Source organism: Volvox carteri (genome assembly GCF_000143455.1).
Source record: "Volvox carteri f. nagariensis unplaced genomic scaffold VOLCAscaffold_99, whole genome shotgun sequence".
Lineage (NCBI taxonomy): Eukaryota > Viridiplantae > Chlorophyta > Chlorophyceae > Chlamydomonadales > Volvocaceae > Volvox > Volvox carteri.
Window position 1 is genome coordinate 304,332 of NW_003307642.1, and position 17,844 is coordinate 322,175.

At 59.2% G+C, this 17,844-nt stretch overlaps 4 protein-coding genes across 4 annotated transcripts in view; 3 read left to right on the plus strand and 1 right to left on the minus strand.

The window, feature by feature from the left end:
- Positions 1-1,133: 1,133 nt before the first annotated feature.
- VOLCADRAFT_99938 (uncharacterized protein) lies at positions 1,134-4,362 on the plus strand (the record flags this gene model as incomplete). Its single annotated transcript, XM_002958581.1, has 6 exons — positions 1,134-1,335; positions 1,770-1,906; positions 2,430-2,471; positions 3,117-3,242; positions 3,630-3,705; positions 4,073-4,362. The coding sequence occupies 6 exons, from the start codon at positions 1,134-1,136 to the stop codon at positions 4,360-4,362; spliced, it is 873 nt and encodes a 290-aa protein (XP_002958627.1).
- Positions 4,363-4,916: 554 nt separating this feature from the next.
- VOLCADRAFT_99939 (uncharacterized protein) lies at positions 4,917-7,517 on the minus strand (the record flags this gene model as incomplete). Its single annotated transcript, XM_002958604.1, has 6 exons — positions 4,917-4,946; positions 5,294-5,591; positions 6,035-6,100; positions 6,321-6,356; positions 6,929-7,067; positions 7,288-7,517. Coding segments are annotated over 6 exons (799 nt in total), but the record flags the coding sequence as incomplete, so codon positions are not given.
- Positions 7,518-7,982: 465 nt separating this feature from the next.
- Positions 7,983-14,376, plus strand: VOLCADRAFT_108232 (uncharacterized protein; the record flags this gene model as incomplete). The annotated part of the gene is made up of 10 exons (XM_002958582.1): positions 7,983-8,104; positions 8,282-8,747; positions 9,102-9,404; positions 9,741-10,219; positions 11,018-11,090; positions 11,268-11,339; positions 11,705-11,764; positions 12,218-12,433; positions 12,815-13,298; positions 13,898-14,376. 10 exons carry the CDS (start codon positions 7,983-7,985, stop codon positions 14,248-14,250), a joined length of 2,628 nt encoding a protein of 875 aa, XP_002958628.1. The 3' UTR covers positions 14,251-14,376.
- A 1,568-nt stretch (positions 14,377-15,944) lies between these two features.
- Positions 15,945-17,844, plus strand: part of VOLCADRAFT_108233 (uncharacterized protein) — a gene marked incomplete at its 5' end in the record, with an annotated part of 6,342 nt that continues 4,442 nt past the window's right edge. The window contains 2 exons of the mRNA XM_002958583.1: positions 15,945-16,148; positions 16,605-17,801. Coding sequence (XP_002958629.1) covers positions 15,945-16,148; positions 16,605-17,801 — 1,401 coding nt within the window. The remainder of the gene's footprint in view (positions 16,149-16,604; positions 17,802-17,844) is intronic.

Genomic DNA, 17,844 nt, shown 5'->3' on the forward strand with positions numbered 1-17,844 from the left:
TGATGTATGCCGATCGTCCTTGCGAGTGACGATGGCTTCATTCTCTCATAAAAACGTGATGCTATGTGCCGTTTCGTGGCGTGGTACGGCACGTGCACACATGGACCGGACGTAAACGTGGAACAACGTTGTCGCGGCAGCAGCAGCGGTAGTTTCAGCAGCCGCTGCAGCAGCAGAAATACCCGTAAGCGCGTGTCACACGTAACTTGCGGAGTGGGGGCAATCCGGTTTGTGGACCGCGTGCAGGTGCACCTTGCTCTTCTACTGCCTTTGCACGGATCTGCTTACGTGGCCGACGGGAGCACCAGCAGTCAACGCAAGCTCATGCTGGTCTCTTCTATGAGGATGTACACAACTACTTCCTGGGTGGGACCATGTGGCAGTAGCCCCCCCTGGACTCCGATGGGCTCACTGTAGCAGCGCAATTCGGCTCTCGCTGGCGATGAGCTTTGGGAAAGTGAGCTGATTTTAGGATGCGAGGACTTATGGCTGTGGGTCAAGTGAGTTACAACACGGGGGCCAGATATAGAGATTTCATGCGCCGAGGCTTTCCGCGTGCAGATCAAAAGAGGTGCTGCAGAGCTGTGTTGGCCGCGAGCATGTCCCCAAGTTATTACCCTGCCAGGCGCAACAAGTCAAGAGCAGAACCCGCACGTGTTAATCGGGTAAATGATGGTTGCTGTGGCCTATTTGCTGCTTGGCGCTCGGTCGGACGTCAACCCATGGCTTGGCTGTTTGGGTACGGTAGGGTTTAAACTTAAGGTGGTGTCCTTTGTCTGGAAATCTCTAGCGGAAAGGGAACATTGTGTACATTCTCCTCGGACGCGCTGATTAGGTCCGGGGTGAAATAATGGGAGAGATAAGCTAGGGAGATCAGCCTCATGGAGCTTTGGCTCGATGGGCCCCTAAAATGCTAGCTGTGTACTAGGCACCTTCATTCTTCTCTTTTTTTGTTGTAAACCATTATATATAAAGTGTCGATTTGTAGGAGCGTAGCTACTTTGCCGGGTATGCTCCGGACCCATCGTTGGGTGGCATCACACGCGCGGGCTTGCGAACAACATAAGTACCTCGCTGCGAAACGCAATTTTGCACGGCCAACCATTTGGCCAGCAGCAAGCGAACAAGCAGTCATGGCCACTGCTGTGGAGGAGATCAGCGCCAACCGTCACTACAATGGCTACAACCGTCGATACAAGCACCGCAGCACCGTGCTCGGATGCGATATGACGTTTACAGTTTATTTCCCACCTGCTGCGGAAACGGGCAAGGTGCCTGTCTTGTACTACCTGTCGGGGCTTACATGCAACGATGAGAACTTCATCCAGAAGTCAGGTGCGCAAACTGTTTACAACTGCCATTCCATGATAATTCGGCATTCAAGTACAAGGGTGAATCCAAGAAGGGAGTAGGGTTGGGCCATATATAAGTCGTGCCTCACTTCGCGCCTGCCAACATGGCTCCCGTCCTCTCCTGGGCATGGCTATTCTGGGATCGTGCTTGGCGATAACGGTAGGGGGGCTTGGCAGCACACAATGCGAGTCCTATGCGCCCTGCATTAATCGCATAATGCCCTATTATTCGCCGACGCCAGCTCCACTAAAGCCCATTCCCTGCCCACGTCACTTAGCTCACGGCGTCCCTCTATCCCCCTCATCCCCACTTCTTCTTAACTCGCAATCTCCAAAGGCCTCCCAGCACTTCCCCACATTTCATCGCGTCCAATTCCGCGGTGTATGCCCCTCGCTTCACCCCCTCGTCCCCCTTAGGCGCCCAGCGTGCAGCGGCGACACGGGGTATTGCCCTGGTGGCCCCAGACACGTCCCCCCGGGGACTAGGAGTGGAGGGCGAGGCGGACTCTTGGGATTTCGGAGTGGGCGCGGGCTTCTACCTCAACTCCACGCAGGTGGGGTGACTTGGGGCGCTGTCTCTAATGTGAAGTTGGCTGTGTGCGTTGTTGGTCGTGTATGCGGGTGAGGGGGATGGGGCAGAGGCCGGCTGGGTAGTGGGGTGAAGCGGCCACGGAACAATGCAAGGGGCCCGTGGTGGGATCGCCGGGGGGATGTATCTTAAGACAGGCGGCGACAGAGGGGATGGGGACAGCAGAGTTTGTCCCTATCCCTACACTTAAGAGGTAACATGGGGTCTATGCATGTGTGTGCGTGCGTGCGTCTGTGTGCGTGTGTGTGCGTGTGTGTGCGTGTGTGTGCGTGTGTGTGCGTGTATGTGTGTGTCTGTGTGTGTCTGTGTGTGCGTGTGTTACAACTTCCGGAGTTGCGCGTTACTCTCCGAAGGTGTAACCTGGGGTGCCTTGGAGGGCCCAAGGGCCAGCCGAAAGTTGTTTCCGAGCGTGTATATACACATGGGCTTTTCCGACCCGACTAGCGCTTCGCCCTCACCCGCACCCCCACCCGCACCTGCACCCACAGGAGAAGTGGCGTGCGTGGCGCATGTACGACTACGTGGTGGAGGTGCGCCTTGGGGCTAGACGGTTTTTAACGGGGTGTAGGAGCAGGCGGGGAGGGAGCGGCAGGCCGGGGGAAGGGGGTTGTGGAGCCAGTGCTACCCCACCGGGTAACAACTCAGGGAGAGGTAGTAGTTGCGTGTGCGGGGGCAATGTCGGGTGGCTGCGGGGCTGGAGGAGGGGGTAATTTCCGGTGTGGGCGTTGGGCTGGGGGTGGCTGCCGACCAGTCCGGGGCTTCTACGGGGAGCTGCCAGGGTAGGCCCTGGGGCACATCTTGGCAACAAACAGGAATCCCCACACACTCAGGGCGCTCTCCAGCTTCATTATCCCACATCCTGATGCTGGTGCCCCCGGAGAAGTAGAAGTACCAATAATCTGTCGAGCTGAGAACCTCGTAAGCGCCACATTGGCGGCCAAGCCCGGTCTCTCAACGCGTTACATACCGTTAAACCTCACCTTCCGCGTCGCACGTTACGCGACACGGCGCATCCCGGCCGCCTTCGTGCGATCTGGTCTTGCCGTGATGGGGTTTTGGTGGCTCCACGTGAACCGCACTCGCATGGGACCCCGCTCCCTCTTCCCCCCTCTGCCACCCAGCTGTATCCACCTGCCCGCACACCCAAACCCGCCGCCCCCTGCTCGCTGCCGCAGGAGCTTCCCTCGCTGCTCCGCTCCACCGCCCCCTTCGCCACCAGTCTGGACGTGGATCAGGCGTCAGTGTTCGGCCACTCCATGGGGGGTCACGGGGCACTGGTGGTGGGGTTGCGGAACCCGCAGGTACGTGTCTTGGGGGGAGGTGGGGAAGGAGAGAGGGGTGGGCACCCAATGCCGGGTTGCTGAGCACGCCACGCGTCTCCTAGCAGGCGGAGAGAGGAGGAAAAGAACGAGTTGAGGGCTATGGTTCAAACGGGTGCAAATCGTTGGCTACGTCTATCTGTCTGTCTATCTGTCTGTCCCTCCCTGGCTGGCTGGCTGACGGGTCACAGACATTGAACCGTAGCTGGGAACCGTAGCGGCTGTGTATGCTGCTTCTCTCCGGCCCCCCGGGTCCCTCCCCGCCGTCCGACACGGGCCCTACATGCTCTGGCAACCCCGCCTGCCGCCTGCCCCGCCCGTTCCGCACCTCTCCGCCCTCTTCCGCCTCCCCACCGTGCCCCTCCGCAGACGTACCGCTCCATCAGCGCCTTCGCGCCTGTGTGCCACCCCATCAACTGCCCCTGGGGGGTGAAGGCCTTCACGGGTGAGGTTGCAGGGGGCAGCCTCTCCCTCCCCGCGTGGAAGGCAGAATCCCCATCCCCCGTTGGATGCTTGCATACCAGTTCCCCCTTCCGCCTAGCCCCCGGCGCACCTGCAGCTCCCGCACGTGTGTACTCCACCTCTAGTACCCTTCCCCACACCACCATCCACAAGATCCACTCCCGAACTGCCCATCGTCGTCATCATCATGCTCATCATCATGCTCATACTCATGTTCATACTCAATACTCAACATTATCATCACCGTCAGACTCTTTCCATAACTCATCCCTGCCAGCTCCCTCTGCTATCCACCGGGCCCTCCTTCCCCGCTCCTGACTGCCCCCACTGCTTCCCCCACCTCCTAAAAGGCTATCTGGGTGAGGACAGGGAGCTGTGGAAGCAGTACGACGCATGTGAGCTGTTGCGGTCCTTCAGCGGCCCCGTAAGGCCCCCCATCCTGGTCGACACGGGCTCAGCGGACAAGTTCCTGCAGGTGCAGCTACAGCCCCAGGCCCTGGAGGCAGCCATCCAGGAAACCGGCTACAGCCCCGCCACCATGCGGACGCAGGAGGGGTACGACCATTCGTACTTCTTCATTTCCACGTTTGTTGATGACCATATCAATTTCCACGCTGACGTGCTGTTGCCAGGAAAGTGAGGTGTGGCGGAGTGGATTTTTTGGGAGGTTGACGTGGGCTGTCGCAGCATTTGTGTGTGTGTCGCCATTTCTGTTTGAAGCCGTGGTGTGGCTAGTAGTGGTTTAAACGCTCGCCGCACCGTAATAGGCTATTCATGGGCTGGCTGGCAAGTTGGGCGACAGCCGGTTGGCAGATTGGGGCGGCTACGCAGCTGCTGCTGACCTGCGTTTAGGCTGCCGTTGTGGCTGGTCCGGGGGCCCGTTTTGTGTTTGGCGTTGGGTTGATAATGTGACAGAGGCACAACGTAGCAAGTTGGTGGTGTAGCAAGTTAGGTGTGTGGGACATGCGGGCTGAGAGCTGTCAAGTGTAATCCTTGACGGCTCCAATCACATATCCCCTACCCAATCACATATACTTATATACATACGCGCATATTAAACGTGGCGGTCGGGATTCCCTTGGCCACCATTGCCAACCCAAGGTCATCCCGCTGCACGGTACGCCGGTATCAAGTCGGCCGGTAATCCACCTTGACGGCAACCCCCGCCACCGCCCGCTAGATAGAGCCACGTACCCGCCTGCAGCACAGCGCCAGCTGCTGCTGCTGTAGCAGCGGAGCGTGTACACACACCCGTCACGTACACGTTGAACTCAGGCAGGCGGGGGGTTGCTGGCGTGGCAGTGCTCATGGGCGCAGTGGGTTGCCACGCTCAGCTGTAGAAGAGTACATACAGCCATCACGTGGCCTCCCTTGCAATCGCGGCTGGGTGTCAGTTGCGGCTGTGCTCTGGTCAAGCTATTATAACCAACCGCTACAACCGCCGCCTCTTGCAGTCAACTACCCTAGAAGCCCCCGTGCACACTCCGCCTCGTCGTCCGTCCCCGCCATCATCTCCCCGCCAGCTGCCCCTCGGGCTGCAGCCCGGGGGTCCAAGCGTCGCAGCTCCGCACCTGGCCCCCCACTCTCCTCCTCCTCCTGCTGCTCCCAATCCTCCTCCCCTGCCTCCTCATCCTCCCCCTCCTCCTCGTCCTCGTCACCCTCTCCTCCACCACCCTCGTGTCCCTCGTCGTCGTCCTCACCCGCCAACTCCATCGCCTCATCCGCTGCGGCCGCAGCTGACTCCGACACGTCTGCCGCCATGGCCTCCGGAACCAGAGCATCCTGCCCCTTGGGAGTGGACTTAGCTGACCCCAGCGCTCGGGCCCTCTCCCGGGCCGCTTCCAGTTTTGCACGAATCACCTTGTGACGCTGAAGTAGCCGTGCAGGAGATGGAAAGCGTGGTAAAAAGAGGCGGGGAGCCATAACAACAACAACAATAACAACAACACACGGGAAAGTAAAATGCAAAGCGAAAGGGAAGGGGCGCAGGTGCAGCGGCACGCAAGGACACGCAACATGCAAGTCTGCATTCATCCATCCCCAGATCCGCTCGGACCATACCCCGGAATGATAATACGGCTGGTATGCCGGGAGCAGATCGAATTGCATGATGCGCTCTTGTGCCCTCCGTTCCCCCGGCGTGTCATGCAACGAGCGTGGGTGGTTTCGGACGGCTTTTGTACCCCGCGGGCCTCGCCTACGTTTTCCCCCCTTCAAAGACGACCGGTCACTATCGTCGATACGGTAGAGACGCGGAATGCGATGCGGTACGGTACAGTACAGCGTCACGCCTATATGTGTACGGCACTCACGTACGCCTCAATGGCCTTGGCGGGGTCGAGGCTCCTTGGCAGGTGCACGAAGCGCACGTTGCGGCCCTGTACGACAAACAAGGTGCGTGTGCGTTTGCGAAAGGGGGAAGAGTGAGGGTGACAGGTTGCGAGAAGCGAAGAGAACTCGGGATTTCTGCGGTTGTGAAGAGGCGGATTGATAGCTCCATGACCAGATAGTAGGGACTCAGGTTGGGTGGTATGATGAGACTTGGACAGTTAGACCCGGGCAGCTTGTGTGAGGGGGGGCCCCGCACATCCCACTCACCTTGACGAATATGCTCTCGTACTCGGTCTTGTAGCCCTAAGGACGGTGGGTGCGTGAAGGAGTCGGAGGGGGGAGCACGGGGGGGACAGTACAAGAACAGCGCGGAGGGGGGGGAGAGGTAGCGCCTGGGAGAGGGAACTGGGTACGCGGAAGGAGTAGCAGGTCAGGATCCCACCGACCCCACCGGGGAGACGCGAAAACAGAACGAGACATCAGCTGGCTTGGGCAGCTTGAGCGAGCGTCAAACACATACCTGGACCAGCAGCAGGGGAGCGAGGACCAACACACCAACACACCCATACCAACACAAATTGTAAAAACTGCTGCTGGCTACTGTTGCAACTGCTGGTGCTGTCGCTGATGCAGCATGGCTCACACAGGTATGCAAGGTGTCAGTATCAACGGAGGGACGTACGGGCACCGTACTGGCGGTTTCCCGGTCCCGCTACCCCGCCACAGAGTCACACATGTCACGCTGTTGGCTGGCTCCACTGCCCCCGCCAGAAGTTCCCTACGTGCTCTCCCGATTATCCCCCTCTAGAGGCGGGACGCGACACTGGGGGTCACCGGCACCGACACGAGCCGTCGCCTCCCTCGTATCTACCCACCAGCCCTCTGCCCCGCCCAGCCACACAACCACACTGCACGGCTGGCACGCTCGGGCCCCCGGTACGGCAATAAGCCCCTGCCATAAAGCCCCTTGCACCCACATCAACCGTCTGGAAGGTCACCTCGGAAAGGGACATGCTGCGGCGCGTAGAAAAGGATTCAAGGGGGGGAGTGTTGGTGGGGTGCCGGTGGGTGGTTAGGAGAGGGGAAAACACACGGCGGGAGTGCTGTGGAAGCTTGTCGTGCCTGCATTGGTGTGTAGTATGCGAGGTGGGCCCCCGTCGGGTTGTTGCGGGTCACCCTACACGGGTGGGAAATTCAATGGATTGTGTGTCTATTTCGGTGCACATACACACACTTGAGGAAGTCGTCGACGTCGTCAAGGCGGCCGCGCAGGAGGATATCATTCCGGAGCTCCACGACCACCTTCCTCTCTACAAGGCTTTTGATCAGGCACACCAGTGTGGTCTCCTCACGAGGAGGCAGCCGCCTGCGCCTTCGGCGAAGGCGAGCAGGACGGCTAGGTAACTGGCACGGGGCACCCGCACCTCGACCTTGGAACGCTGGTGGGGCTTCATCTCGCATCATAATGAATTAAGAAAATCGTTCAGGAAAGCCGATTACGTAGTGTTAATCAAACGTCACTTAGAGGATTAAGGACTCTCGGAATCGAAATATTTGAGCTGTTTATATGCCGTACTAAGTGTACTAGAATTTTTATATCATTACTACTAACATGTTGGAGTTATGAACAGTTATGTACAGCTCTCAGATAGACCTGATTTGGTTTGGTAGCTTTGTAGGACTTGCAATTATGTGTTCCAATGGGAACGTCGGCGGCGGAGCTCGGGCGTCCAACTTCGCGAGGTAGCTGTGATAGCTCCAACCTAGCGACACAATTATATCTAAATTTCTACGCTCTCTACACCAAATAAAGTGTTGTTGGCAACCTATTTTGCACTTTCGGCGTAACGTGTCCGAAACACACACATCGTGCGCCGGGAAGCCGAAGTCCACAGTGCGCGGAGGTTCCTTTCGCAATAGTATACAAGGATGGAAGATAATGCTACGCGGCACTCGCTCCGCGCGGCAGCAGGACTTTCTAAGGCAATCCGGCAGGAGTACGTGCCGCCCGACACGCACATCCTGGGGCCCGATGGGACGCTGCGCATTTTGTAAGTGGCGTTATCACGTCGGTGCCACGCATATGATGTGCAGCTCACGGCGATTTAACATTTACTCCCTCAAGCTCAGCCCCTTGGCTCTTTCTTCTACACCCGCCCAATCCTTAAAAGCCCCTTGTACACCCCTCCCATGGTTCCGAAACCTACTGCTTTCCGCTTTTCGCCCAGGGGTCGCCGAGCTGAGACCCTGGACCCGGTCATAGCCTTCCGTAAGTCCAACCCGGCCCGTCGCAATGCCAAGAGCGGCAAGCGGCCGCCGCGGGGCCGCAGCACCGCCCTAGGCGGCGCCCCCTTTGGCCGTGGCGTCAAAGCCGGTGGCTCCGGCGGCGGCCCCCTGGGCGGCTTTCTGCAGGGCCCTATGGAGCTCTTGGGCCGTATCCCGCTGATGAACGTACTGGTTACGGCCGCCTTGGCGCACCGGGTGTGGTCCTTGGTAACCAGGAGGTTATTCGGAGGCGACGGCAGGAAGACGGCATCTTCGTCGTCATCGTCAGCGGCGGCGGCGGCGCAGCGGGGCGGCGACAGGCAGCTGGCCAGGCGCAACGGCGATTATGATGACGACGATGACGATGAGGACGATGAGTATGACATGGACGAGCACGCGGAGGAATTGCTTTCCAAAGTGCAGCACGCGGTGGGTTGGTTGGCTGACTGGCTGATAACCTTGTACTCGGGTTGCACCTCGCATCATCCTACCACCGTCGTGGTGGTGGTGGTGGTGGTGGTGGTGGTGGTGGGGTTTTGCGCGTGACGCGAGCTGGAGGGAAAGGAGGGGGAGGAGGGGCACGCACCTGCCCTCGAATCAGTGCCCTTTCGCGTCCCCTCCCTCCCTCTCCTCCTATCTCTGCGTCATGCTTGTGCTCGTGTTCACTAGACCCGAGCCGTTCGTGTGCACAAGCCAGGCATCCGCATACATGTCTGTCAACATGCATGCTTACACGTGTACGCGTGTGCGTACGCTTGTCTGTCTGTCTGTCCGTACGTGCAGAGTATGCTCCCGGCAATGCTGCGGTCCTCGCTGCCACGGCCACACCGGACTAGCCTAGCCAAGCGAGCGGCCCAACAGTACCACTCGCGACAGCGGAGCTATCGCACCGCGCACCAGATGCTTCACGGGGGACCGGCAGGCGCCACCGGGGGTAGCGGCAGCCTCGGAGCCGGTAGCAACGGCGGCGGCGGCGGCGGCGCCGGACGGCCTGGTCAAGGAGTTGCTGGGGGAACAGGGCGGCGGCAGGCGCAGCGGCGGCCGCTGGGCAAGTTAGAGAAAATGGATTTGATTGTTCGACAGCAGGTGAATGGGCGCCTGGCCCAGCTGCCGTCGCGAGCGACGCTGCGGGCGGTAGTTCAGTTGCGGGCGATATTGATTCCAGGGCATTGAAGTTCCACGGCGCCGAGGGTGTCTTCCTGTGCTGTGGGGCGTGGTGGGGGTAGTGGTGGGATTAGTGATTTTGCGGCACAGCACTAGTACGGCACTGCAGCCTCCACCCCTTTCGCTTTGCACCTGCTCTCCATTTTCCTGTTCGGCTGTAACTGTAGCTGGTGTTCCTATTGTCTTGTTCTTACCCCTGCTACCTGAGCTAACCGGAACTGAACGCACCTGATCCGCCACCTTTCGGGGCATCCACAGATTCGCGCGGCTATGCTGGCGCAACAGCGGCAACAGGAGCAGGAGCTGCTGCTGCGGCTGCAGCAGCAGCAGCCGGAGCTGGCGGCGGGGCCCAGCGGTGCTGCCTCGCTACAGCAGCAGCCGTCGCAGCGGCTGCTGCATCAGCGCTCTGATCATGCGTGCCCAGCTCCCAGCGGGCAGCTGGTGCTGGCAGCTACTTCGGGCAACTCCGGGGGGTCCAGGGGGCCGTATCCGCCGGCCAACAGGACGCCGCTGCACCCGGGCCCGCCGCCACCCCCTGCCTTCCGGCCGCTGCCGCCGGAGCTGAGGGCGCGATTACATGGCGTGAGACAGCCCGGTGCTGTGGCTATGGCACCAGCAGCCAGGGCGGCGGCTGCCGGACCGCCGCCGTTGGGAGAAGAGGAGGAGTTGGCGGGACAGACGTCGCACGCTGGCGCTGGCTCGGTTCAGGGCGGGCAGGGGTTGGGCGGGAGTGGGAGGTGCGAACTAGCGGGAGGGGAGGTGTCTGGGAGAGCAGAGGATCATGGCCTGGGTGATGTGGCGGCGGGAGTTGATGGTGCTGTCGGGACACACGCAGGCGGGCCAGAGAGTGAGAAGGTGGAAGGAAAGCTTTTAGTACCACGAGTGGTGCGGGGTGCGCGGAATGTCGTCAGACAGGAAGATGTAGGAGCAGGCGATGCGGCTTAAGAACGCAGGAAGGTTGACTTGGCTTGTGGTGAGAGCCCATAAGATTTGGCGTACGTTCGGAGGGCATCTGGTCTACTTTTAGCTGTGCGTCAGAGATTTTATGTACGGCCATGGACGACACCGTATTGAAATGAATGTGTTTGCCGAATGATTGCAACTGTTTTCTATTGAACGGAAGCGGTTTAAGTGAGATTTTTGTATATCTCTGCTTACTGAATTCGCGATAACTTTCCTGATTAGTGAAATATTGTTTTATATGATACAAAACTCGAGCTCCTAAATTCACTTCAGCTTTTTATTCTTGTTAAGGCAATCTTGTTACTGTTGGAATGTTGCAAATTTGTTACCAAAAGCTCAAGCTTGGAGCACGCCACACGGCACGAAGTTCTTGAGGACAGCTACCGGCTCACAAAGTTCTTCCACATATATTTTTAGAAATTGACAACGGTTTCATAATTGCAGTTTGCAATGCACCAGCAAGGTGGAGAGGCTGGCCCACGGTAATTACCAAGTTCGCCAAAAAGTTGCATTCCTTCCGGGAACTACCAGATAAGACCGGTCAAGGTTGAGATGCATTGAACACCCTCCAGGCATTCGCCGGGTCGGACATGGGTCGCCGAACCACCTCCTTTTGGTGTCGCATCTCCACGCTTCGCCTCCGAGGTACGCCGATTTTCTTCTACATCCAATGCTCATACCTCTGCTATCTCAAAAATAACCTTTAACTCAAGGTAGGAAAACGGCTTCCCTATGACTGTTGGTCGCGTCCTAAGCGGATATCCTGCAGTGTTGCATCCACGCAGTACCCCTCAGAATCCCCTTGTGCCCTCGCCGATGCAGATACGCAAAGACATACCTGATTACCACGTGGCCTATCGCGATGTCACCCAGCCGCCCCGCTGGACGGCCAAGGTAATAACAGTAGATAACTGTCGAGGGGTTAGCCATCTGACAGCACGCCAAACTCACGGGGAGCCACTTCCACCTTCCGCCAAATGCCCAAATGCCATTCTTTCGTAGAACGCAGAACCTACGTCGCCCTATAGCTCAACAAACCCATTAACCCGCCAACTGCAGGATTGGAATAATAAAAAGCTCTGCCGCCTTATTGTCTGCTGTAGGGTTGGGTGGGTATTGACGACTTCATCAAACCGAGTCGCGGTACGGCGCCGTCAGTGTACGGAACGTCCAGCCTGGTGCCGCCGTCGGGCCCACCACGACACGGTACCGGCCTGGCCTCCCTGGCACCCATATGTCCCAACGAGGTGCGCCTCCAGGAGCTGCTGGCCCTGCAGCGCCGGAGAGTGGTGCCGGAGCCCGGGCCGGGCGCATACGAGGTGGGTAGGGGGCTCCTGGGCAGGGTGGATGGGCACTCTGGGCAACTCGCGGATGGCTGAGTTGGTGGTCCCGCGTGGGTTCAGCTGTGTGGCAGGACCAGCCTGGCGGAGGGCGGTGGACATATCCGCGCGCGCGCTCGCGTGTATGTGTGTGCATGTGGTTGTGTGTATGTATGTGTGTGCGTGTGTTCAAGGGCTCACCACACACGTCGTACAAATCCATTCCACCCCTGCTGGTCCCCAACGGTAATAGTCCGCTACCAGACAGGCAGCTGCTGCCCTTGAGGCCCCCGGTTTTTATGGCCCCCCTTGAACTTGTGCGGAACTTGTACTTATATTGGCCAGCTGCCCCCCTTCACCCATGGCCTGGCAATGTGTTGTCCCTCAAACCACGTTTCCCAAAAGTCCCTATAACCCTCATTCCGCCTCCTCCCCGCCCTCGCTGTCCCACAGCCCCGTGACACCAAGCACCACCGACGCTTCCGCCGGCCGCACGACCAGCACCTGGACGGGCCGTTCTTCCTGGACCAGGTGCCGGACGGTATGACCACCCGCTCCAGGGAGATTGCGGCGCTGCTGCGGGCCCAAGGGGATTCGGGGCTGGGCCCGGGTGACTACGACGGCATTATGCTGAAGGACAAAGTCATGCGGAACGCCCCCGTGTATAAGGTGCGTGGGGGAAGGGGGAGCGGGGAGGGGAGGAATGGGGAGGGGCTTCAAGGGGGAAAGGCCGACCTTCTTGAGGGCAGGACCGGAATGCGCTTATACGTGTTTTATACTAGGGACGATGGAAAGGCCACTCCCACTTACGTTCCGGGAAGCGCAGGAGCTGACTGTGGCCGGGTGGGTTAGTGGCTGCGGCTGTGGCTGTGGCTGTGGCTGTGGCTGTGGCGCGCCGACCTGGGCGTTGCGACCAGCAAAACATTGTTGTAGCTCCAGCGAACAATTAGATCAGTACGTCCGATGGTTTTTTCCTTGCGTTCCAGCCCTCCCCAAACATACGACCCCGGATTTTCGCTATGCACAATGGTACACACCCTCCTCCCTCAGCTCGGTACTGTGGACCGCGAGGGGAAGGCCCCGCACGCCAAGTCCCTCAGCATCAGCCGCAGTATTCAGAATGGGATAGACTGGCATGTGCCGGTGATTGTGCAGCCCGCAAGTGCTGGTGCTGCATCAGCGACAACACCCCCAGGGGAAGTGGGACCCAGCTCCTCCACAGCTGTTGCCATCGGTGGTGATGACGCCGGCTCGCCAACCTCGACGGTGGGCCCGGCGGCTTCCACCACCACGCGGCCGTCGACAGCGGAGCGCGTGCTCGGGCTGTACAGCGGCGGCGGCAGCAGGTCGGGGTCGCCGACGGGCACCGGCTCCGCCGAGCACTACGTGGGGGTGCCGCCGCCGCCGCCATCGCAGGTGTCCCGCGCGGTTCGTCGTGATCAGCAGCGGCGGCCCGGGGATTGGGATTGGAACCGGCTGGGGGCCAACTACCGGACCTCCTGGACCACGTTACATGGAGGCGCCTACTCGCACGGTAAGGAGGGAGGGCTGTGGTGCAATAGAGAGGGGTGGAGCTGTTTATGTGCATAAGTAAACGAAGCAGCTGCTGACGTCCGACGCACCATAGAGGTGGGGAGAAAGGGAAGGCGCGATCCCGGTCGTGGCGGTGTGCTGCATGATGGGACCCGGGATGGACTGCGCCGCTGGTGTAGGCGATTGATGCTGCTGCTGCTGCTGCTGCTGCTGCTGCTTCTATGCAGTGGATGGCTGGAGTAGTTGGGAGTTGTTCACGGCCGGGCACCAGCGGTGTGCAGTGGGCATGGAGTCGTCGTAATGTCGATAGGTGCTGGGGCACAATGCGATTCTAGACCACAGGCTTCACCTCCCGGCCTTGTGGAGAGGTATGGGCGGATGGGCCAAATCCACCAGCTGCCAACCTCACATGGTCTGACTCATATGAGGGATTTCAGTCTTCAGGCCCGCAGCAGCACATTCACCTTTCACTAAGGCCGCCGTAGCAAGCCACAGTTATGGTGGTCGTGTATTTTTCGTTTGTCGGTGCTCCCTGATGTGTCAGTGTTCACCCCTCCCTGCCCCCCCGGTCACGTCCACATGCTGCCTCGGTTCGTGCAGGTGATCACTCGGCGCCGAGGTCTGCGCCCTCCTCAGCACCCGCGACTGTGCGCTCGACAGCGACATCCAACGCCACCATGGCTCAGGGCATTTACCCCATCATAGAGGAGAGTAGTAGCGGATTACAGAGAGACGCACCTGCCGAGAATCAGCCGTACTTGGTTGCTAGCTTTGCTGTCGCGCCGGGCGGTGAACAAGCAGGGGTCCCGCAGGCTGGCGGCAGCACGAGAGTCAAGGGGGGTTTGATTTCGGATGACGACATGCGGCGACGGCGTGAGGCTGCAGAGCTGGCCAATAAGGCGCAGCTGGCCAACACGAGAGTGGCCGACTGGCAGTCGAAGTTTGCAGGGTAGCACAATTCTTTCCATGTTGACTGCAACTTACTTTTCTTGGCCTAGGACGGTGGGGCGGACTACGAGGGGGTTCGGACGGGGTTTGTTGATGCTGTTACATTAAGAAATGTTGAAGCCTAACTGCGGCCAAAAGCCCACACCCAACTTTAAATCAGACAACGACTAGCCATACAGCATGTCCAGAAGAGGGACATCTGGAACAAACGCAGCAACTGAAAACACAAAGGAGAAATAGGTGATGCTTCAGGGTGTTGAAGGAGGGGGGCTCGGCCAGGATATCAGACCCCTTTGTGACGGTGGTTGGGCAGACACCCCACCCATGAGATACACCACCAGGTCGTCAGGGAACACGACCCCAGTCCATGCCGAGGAGAACAAACCAGGAGTTGGTCTTACGCCCCGTGGCTTGCTGCTGATGGCGGGTATTTGGGGCCAAGGCCGGGGCGATGATCTCCTCAGCAAGGCGGGCAGCCGCCCGAACATGCAGTGTCAGGGGTGGAGGGAGGTACCTGGGGAGCAGGTAACGTCGATGGGTGGACATACCAGGAGAGGGACGGGGGCCAATACACAGGTGGAACACGGTAACAAGGACAGCTTGGAGTGTGGCCACGTCAGAAGCTGAGGAGCTGGGGAGTGCCGAGCTTGCCGGGAAAATGGCAGGAAGGCGGGGGACAGGTGCAGCGATTATGCTTGCGGTAAGGTCAGTGATAGCTGCCTGCAGACGAGAGGACAGGGCATACTAAGCGACAGAGCAACTTCATCTTGCGACCGAACGAGTTGGAGGCATCGCACCTGAGTGTACGATTAAATTAAACTGAACGCACCAGGGGGCCTGATGGGTCGTAATAGGTGGGCATGCAGATACCTGAAGCATTTTGGTTAACAAAATAGTCCACCGGCTGACTGTGCAAGAGGCTCAGCTTATGATACGTCGACTGTCGTGGTTTAGGAGCGGTAGAAGAGGTCGCCGGGGTTAGTACGGCACGGCTGCATGTGACAAGTCTCTGATAGTGCCATATATCTGATAGTGCCAGATATCGCCAACTACTGTTTAATTACTTGACTGATGCATATTAAGACAGAGCAGATGTTTTATCATTTCTCATGGGTCGCTACAAAATGTTAGTCTCCCAACATCATAAGGGGGCTTGACATTGACTCAGTGATGGTGCTCTGCACTGCTCCAGTCCGCGGACAAATGTTGTACTGGATACTGCACCGTGATGCACTGCTTCCGTTCGGGTGGTACCTGTTCCGGTGAACTGTTGCGCTTCTGTCGTTTCCCGGAAAAAAATTCCTTCTCGTGTGCCATGCCACAAGTCGTCATAAGTTTATAAACCGAATATTCTATTTGGCAGCATGGCAAGATTGCTGGTAATTCGGTGCACTTGTAATGCCTCGATTTCGTATGCAATGCGATTATTGGGCAAGCTACAACACATCACAGGGCATATTGACTCGTCTTTATCACGATGATTTTTCAACAAGTTAAAGGCTACCTCTGATTTTTCGGTGAAGCATAAAATGCACGCATATGCGATATGATCTGTGTCGTCGATATTGCATACGATATTTTTATCCTGGAGTTTCATATGGACTTGAAACTGCGGTGATTATCTCACAGGGCAAGCATGCCAGCCTTCTGAGTCTGGATTGCTGTGACTGGACTTATTCTCACTTTGCGCGGCCCAGCTATGAGCCAACTCCTTGATGATTTGTTGACGTTGCCTGGTGCATTCCTCCTCGGCGTATGTCTCATAGCGAAATTTGTCACGCCAAGAGTGCGCCGCACTGTTGGGCGACAGATTTACGATATAGCTTACCGGCAGCATCGAGGTGTCGCGCAATTACAGAAGCGCCTGCGTCATCCTCTGTTTGACACGCTATGCAAGGCCACGGTAAGACAGCCTCCCTGTGCCAAGCCTATGCAGCCTCACGTCGAACATGGTGCAGCCCGCTGTCACCGCACAAGCCCTCCCCCAGAGCCCCCCAATTACCCCCCACCCTCCATTCCCGCCGGGCACACTCCTCCCCTTTCGGAAATCTTCTTCTCCCCACCTTTCCCGCTCAGCTATCCGACTATCGCGGTCCCGTCCTTGTCTTGCCTCTACTTGCCTTGCAGCCATTGCAACACTCCCATCCCCCTGAGCATTCCCGCTCGCGCCATTACCATTCCGTACCCTCCCTCCTCCCCTCACCTTCCCCCACTCCTTCAAGGACGCCTTTTGGTCAGTCCTGCTTCTTGTACACTCTTTCCTTGGCAGCAGCTTCACTCGTTCGTGGTTCGTCTTTCCCCACTCCTGACACTCCCCACCCCGCCACTCCGCCACTCCGCCACCCCGCCACCCCGCCAGGCCCTGACCGTCTCTGTGGAGTTCTACCTGCTTGCACTGCCCCCTCTGGTATGGCTGGGGGGCCCCTCCGGTTTCGTCGCCTGCCTGGCGCTCTGCCAGTGCATGGCCGTATCCACATATATGACCTGCGTCCTCAAAGACATGCTCAGTTGCCCACGACCCTACATGTTCCTGCGGTCTGGCGGCGGCGCCGTCGCTAAGCCGCCGCCGCCGTCGCCACAGCCGCTTCATGCCACGGTCACTGCTACTATCCACGCCGCCACGGCCGCCACCTCCATACAACCACCGGCGCCTGTTGGCAATGGCGGCGACGAAGGCGACCAAGGCTACGCGGACGGCGCATTCCCCGCGTCGGCCGCCACCGGCGCCGCCATCGCTGCGATTACGCCACAGCCCGACAGCTCGAAAGGACATCCGGCAACGGCGGCGACCCAAATCACAACTTCTCCTCACCATCACCACCACCATCACCGTCATGGAGATCACGTTGCGCTTAGGTCGGTGGATCACGAGGTTGCCGTACTCGAAGATGCGTACCGCAGCGAGATCGAGTACGGCGCGCCGTCCATGCACACCTGGTGTGCGTTGGTGCTTCCTGCGTACTCGGCGGCGATGGCGCACCATCTGGGGGGACTCAGTACGGCGCAGTGCGCCGCGGGGACGTTGGCCGCCGGCTTCTGGGCTACCTGGGTGGCCGTGACGCGGCTGTACCTGGGGGTCCACACACCCGTAGATCTGCTGCTGGGCGCCCTGGGCGGCGGGGCTGTGTGGGGGCTGTGGCGCCGGATAGGCCTTATGCAAGTGGCGGCGGTATGGGCGGCAATTCCGGATGCTGTGGCGGCGACGGCGGCGGTGGCGGACGCGGCGTTGCCTTTTCCGTCGCCGCCAGCGGCCTGGTCGCGGGCTCGGTTGTCGTCGCTTGGGTTTCGTGACGGCGGCGGCGGCGGCAGTGGAGAGCAGTTTGCTGCACTGGCGGCTATCGGACTGTTGTACGTGGTTGCACTCGGGACGTACCCTGTTCCTGAGTCCCACACTACCAGCTACGAATACGCGGTAGGTTGGAGGGGGTGTTGCGGTGGCCGGGCAGATGTACTGGTGGGGGTCTGGGTCAGGTTCTGCTGGGCTGGGCTGCGGGCTGCGGGCTGCGGGCTGCGGGCGACTGAGGCGCATCTGGTGACCCCGTTGGTGCTTAGGCCGGTGAGTGGTCCGGTAGTGGTGGTGGTAGTGGGGGGGGGGGGGG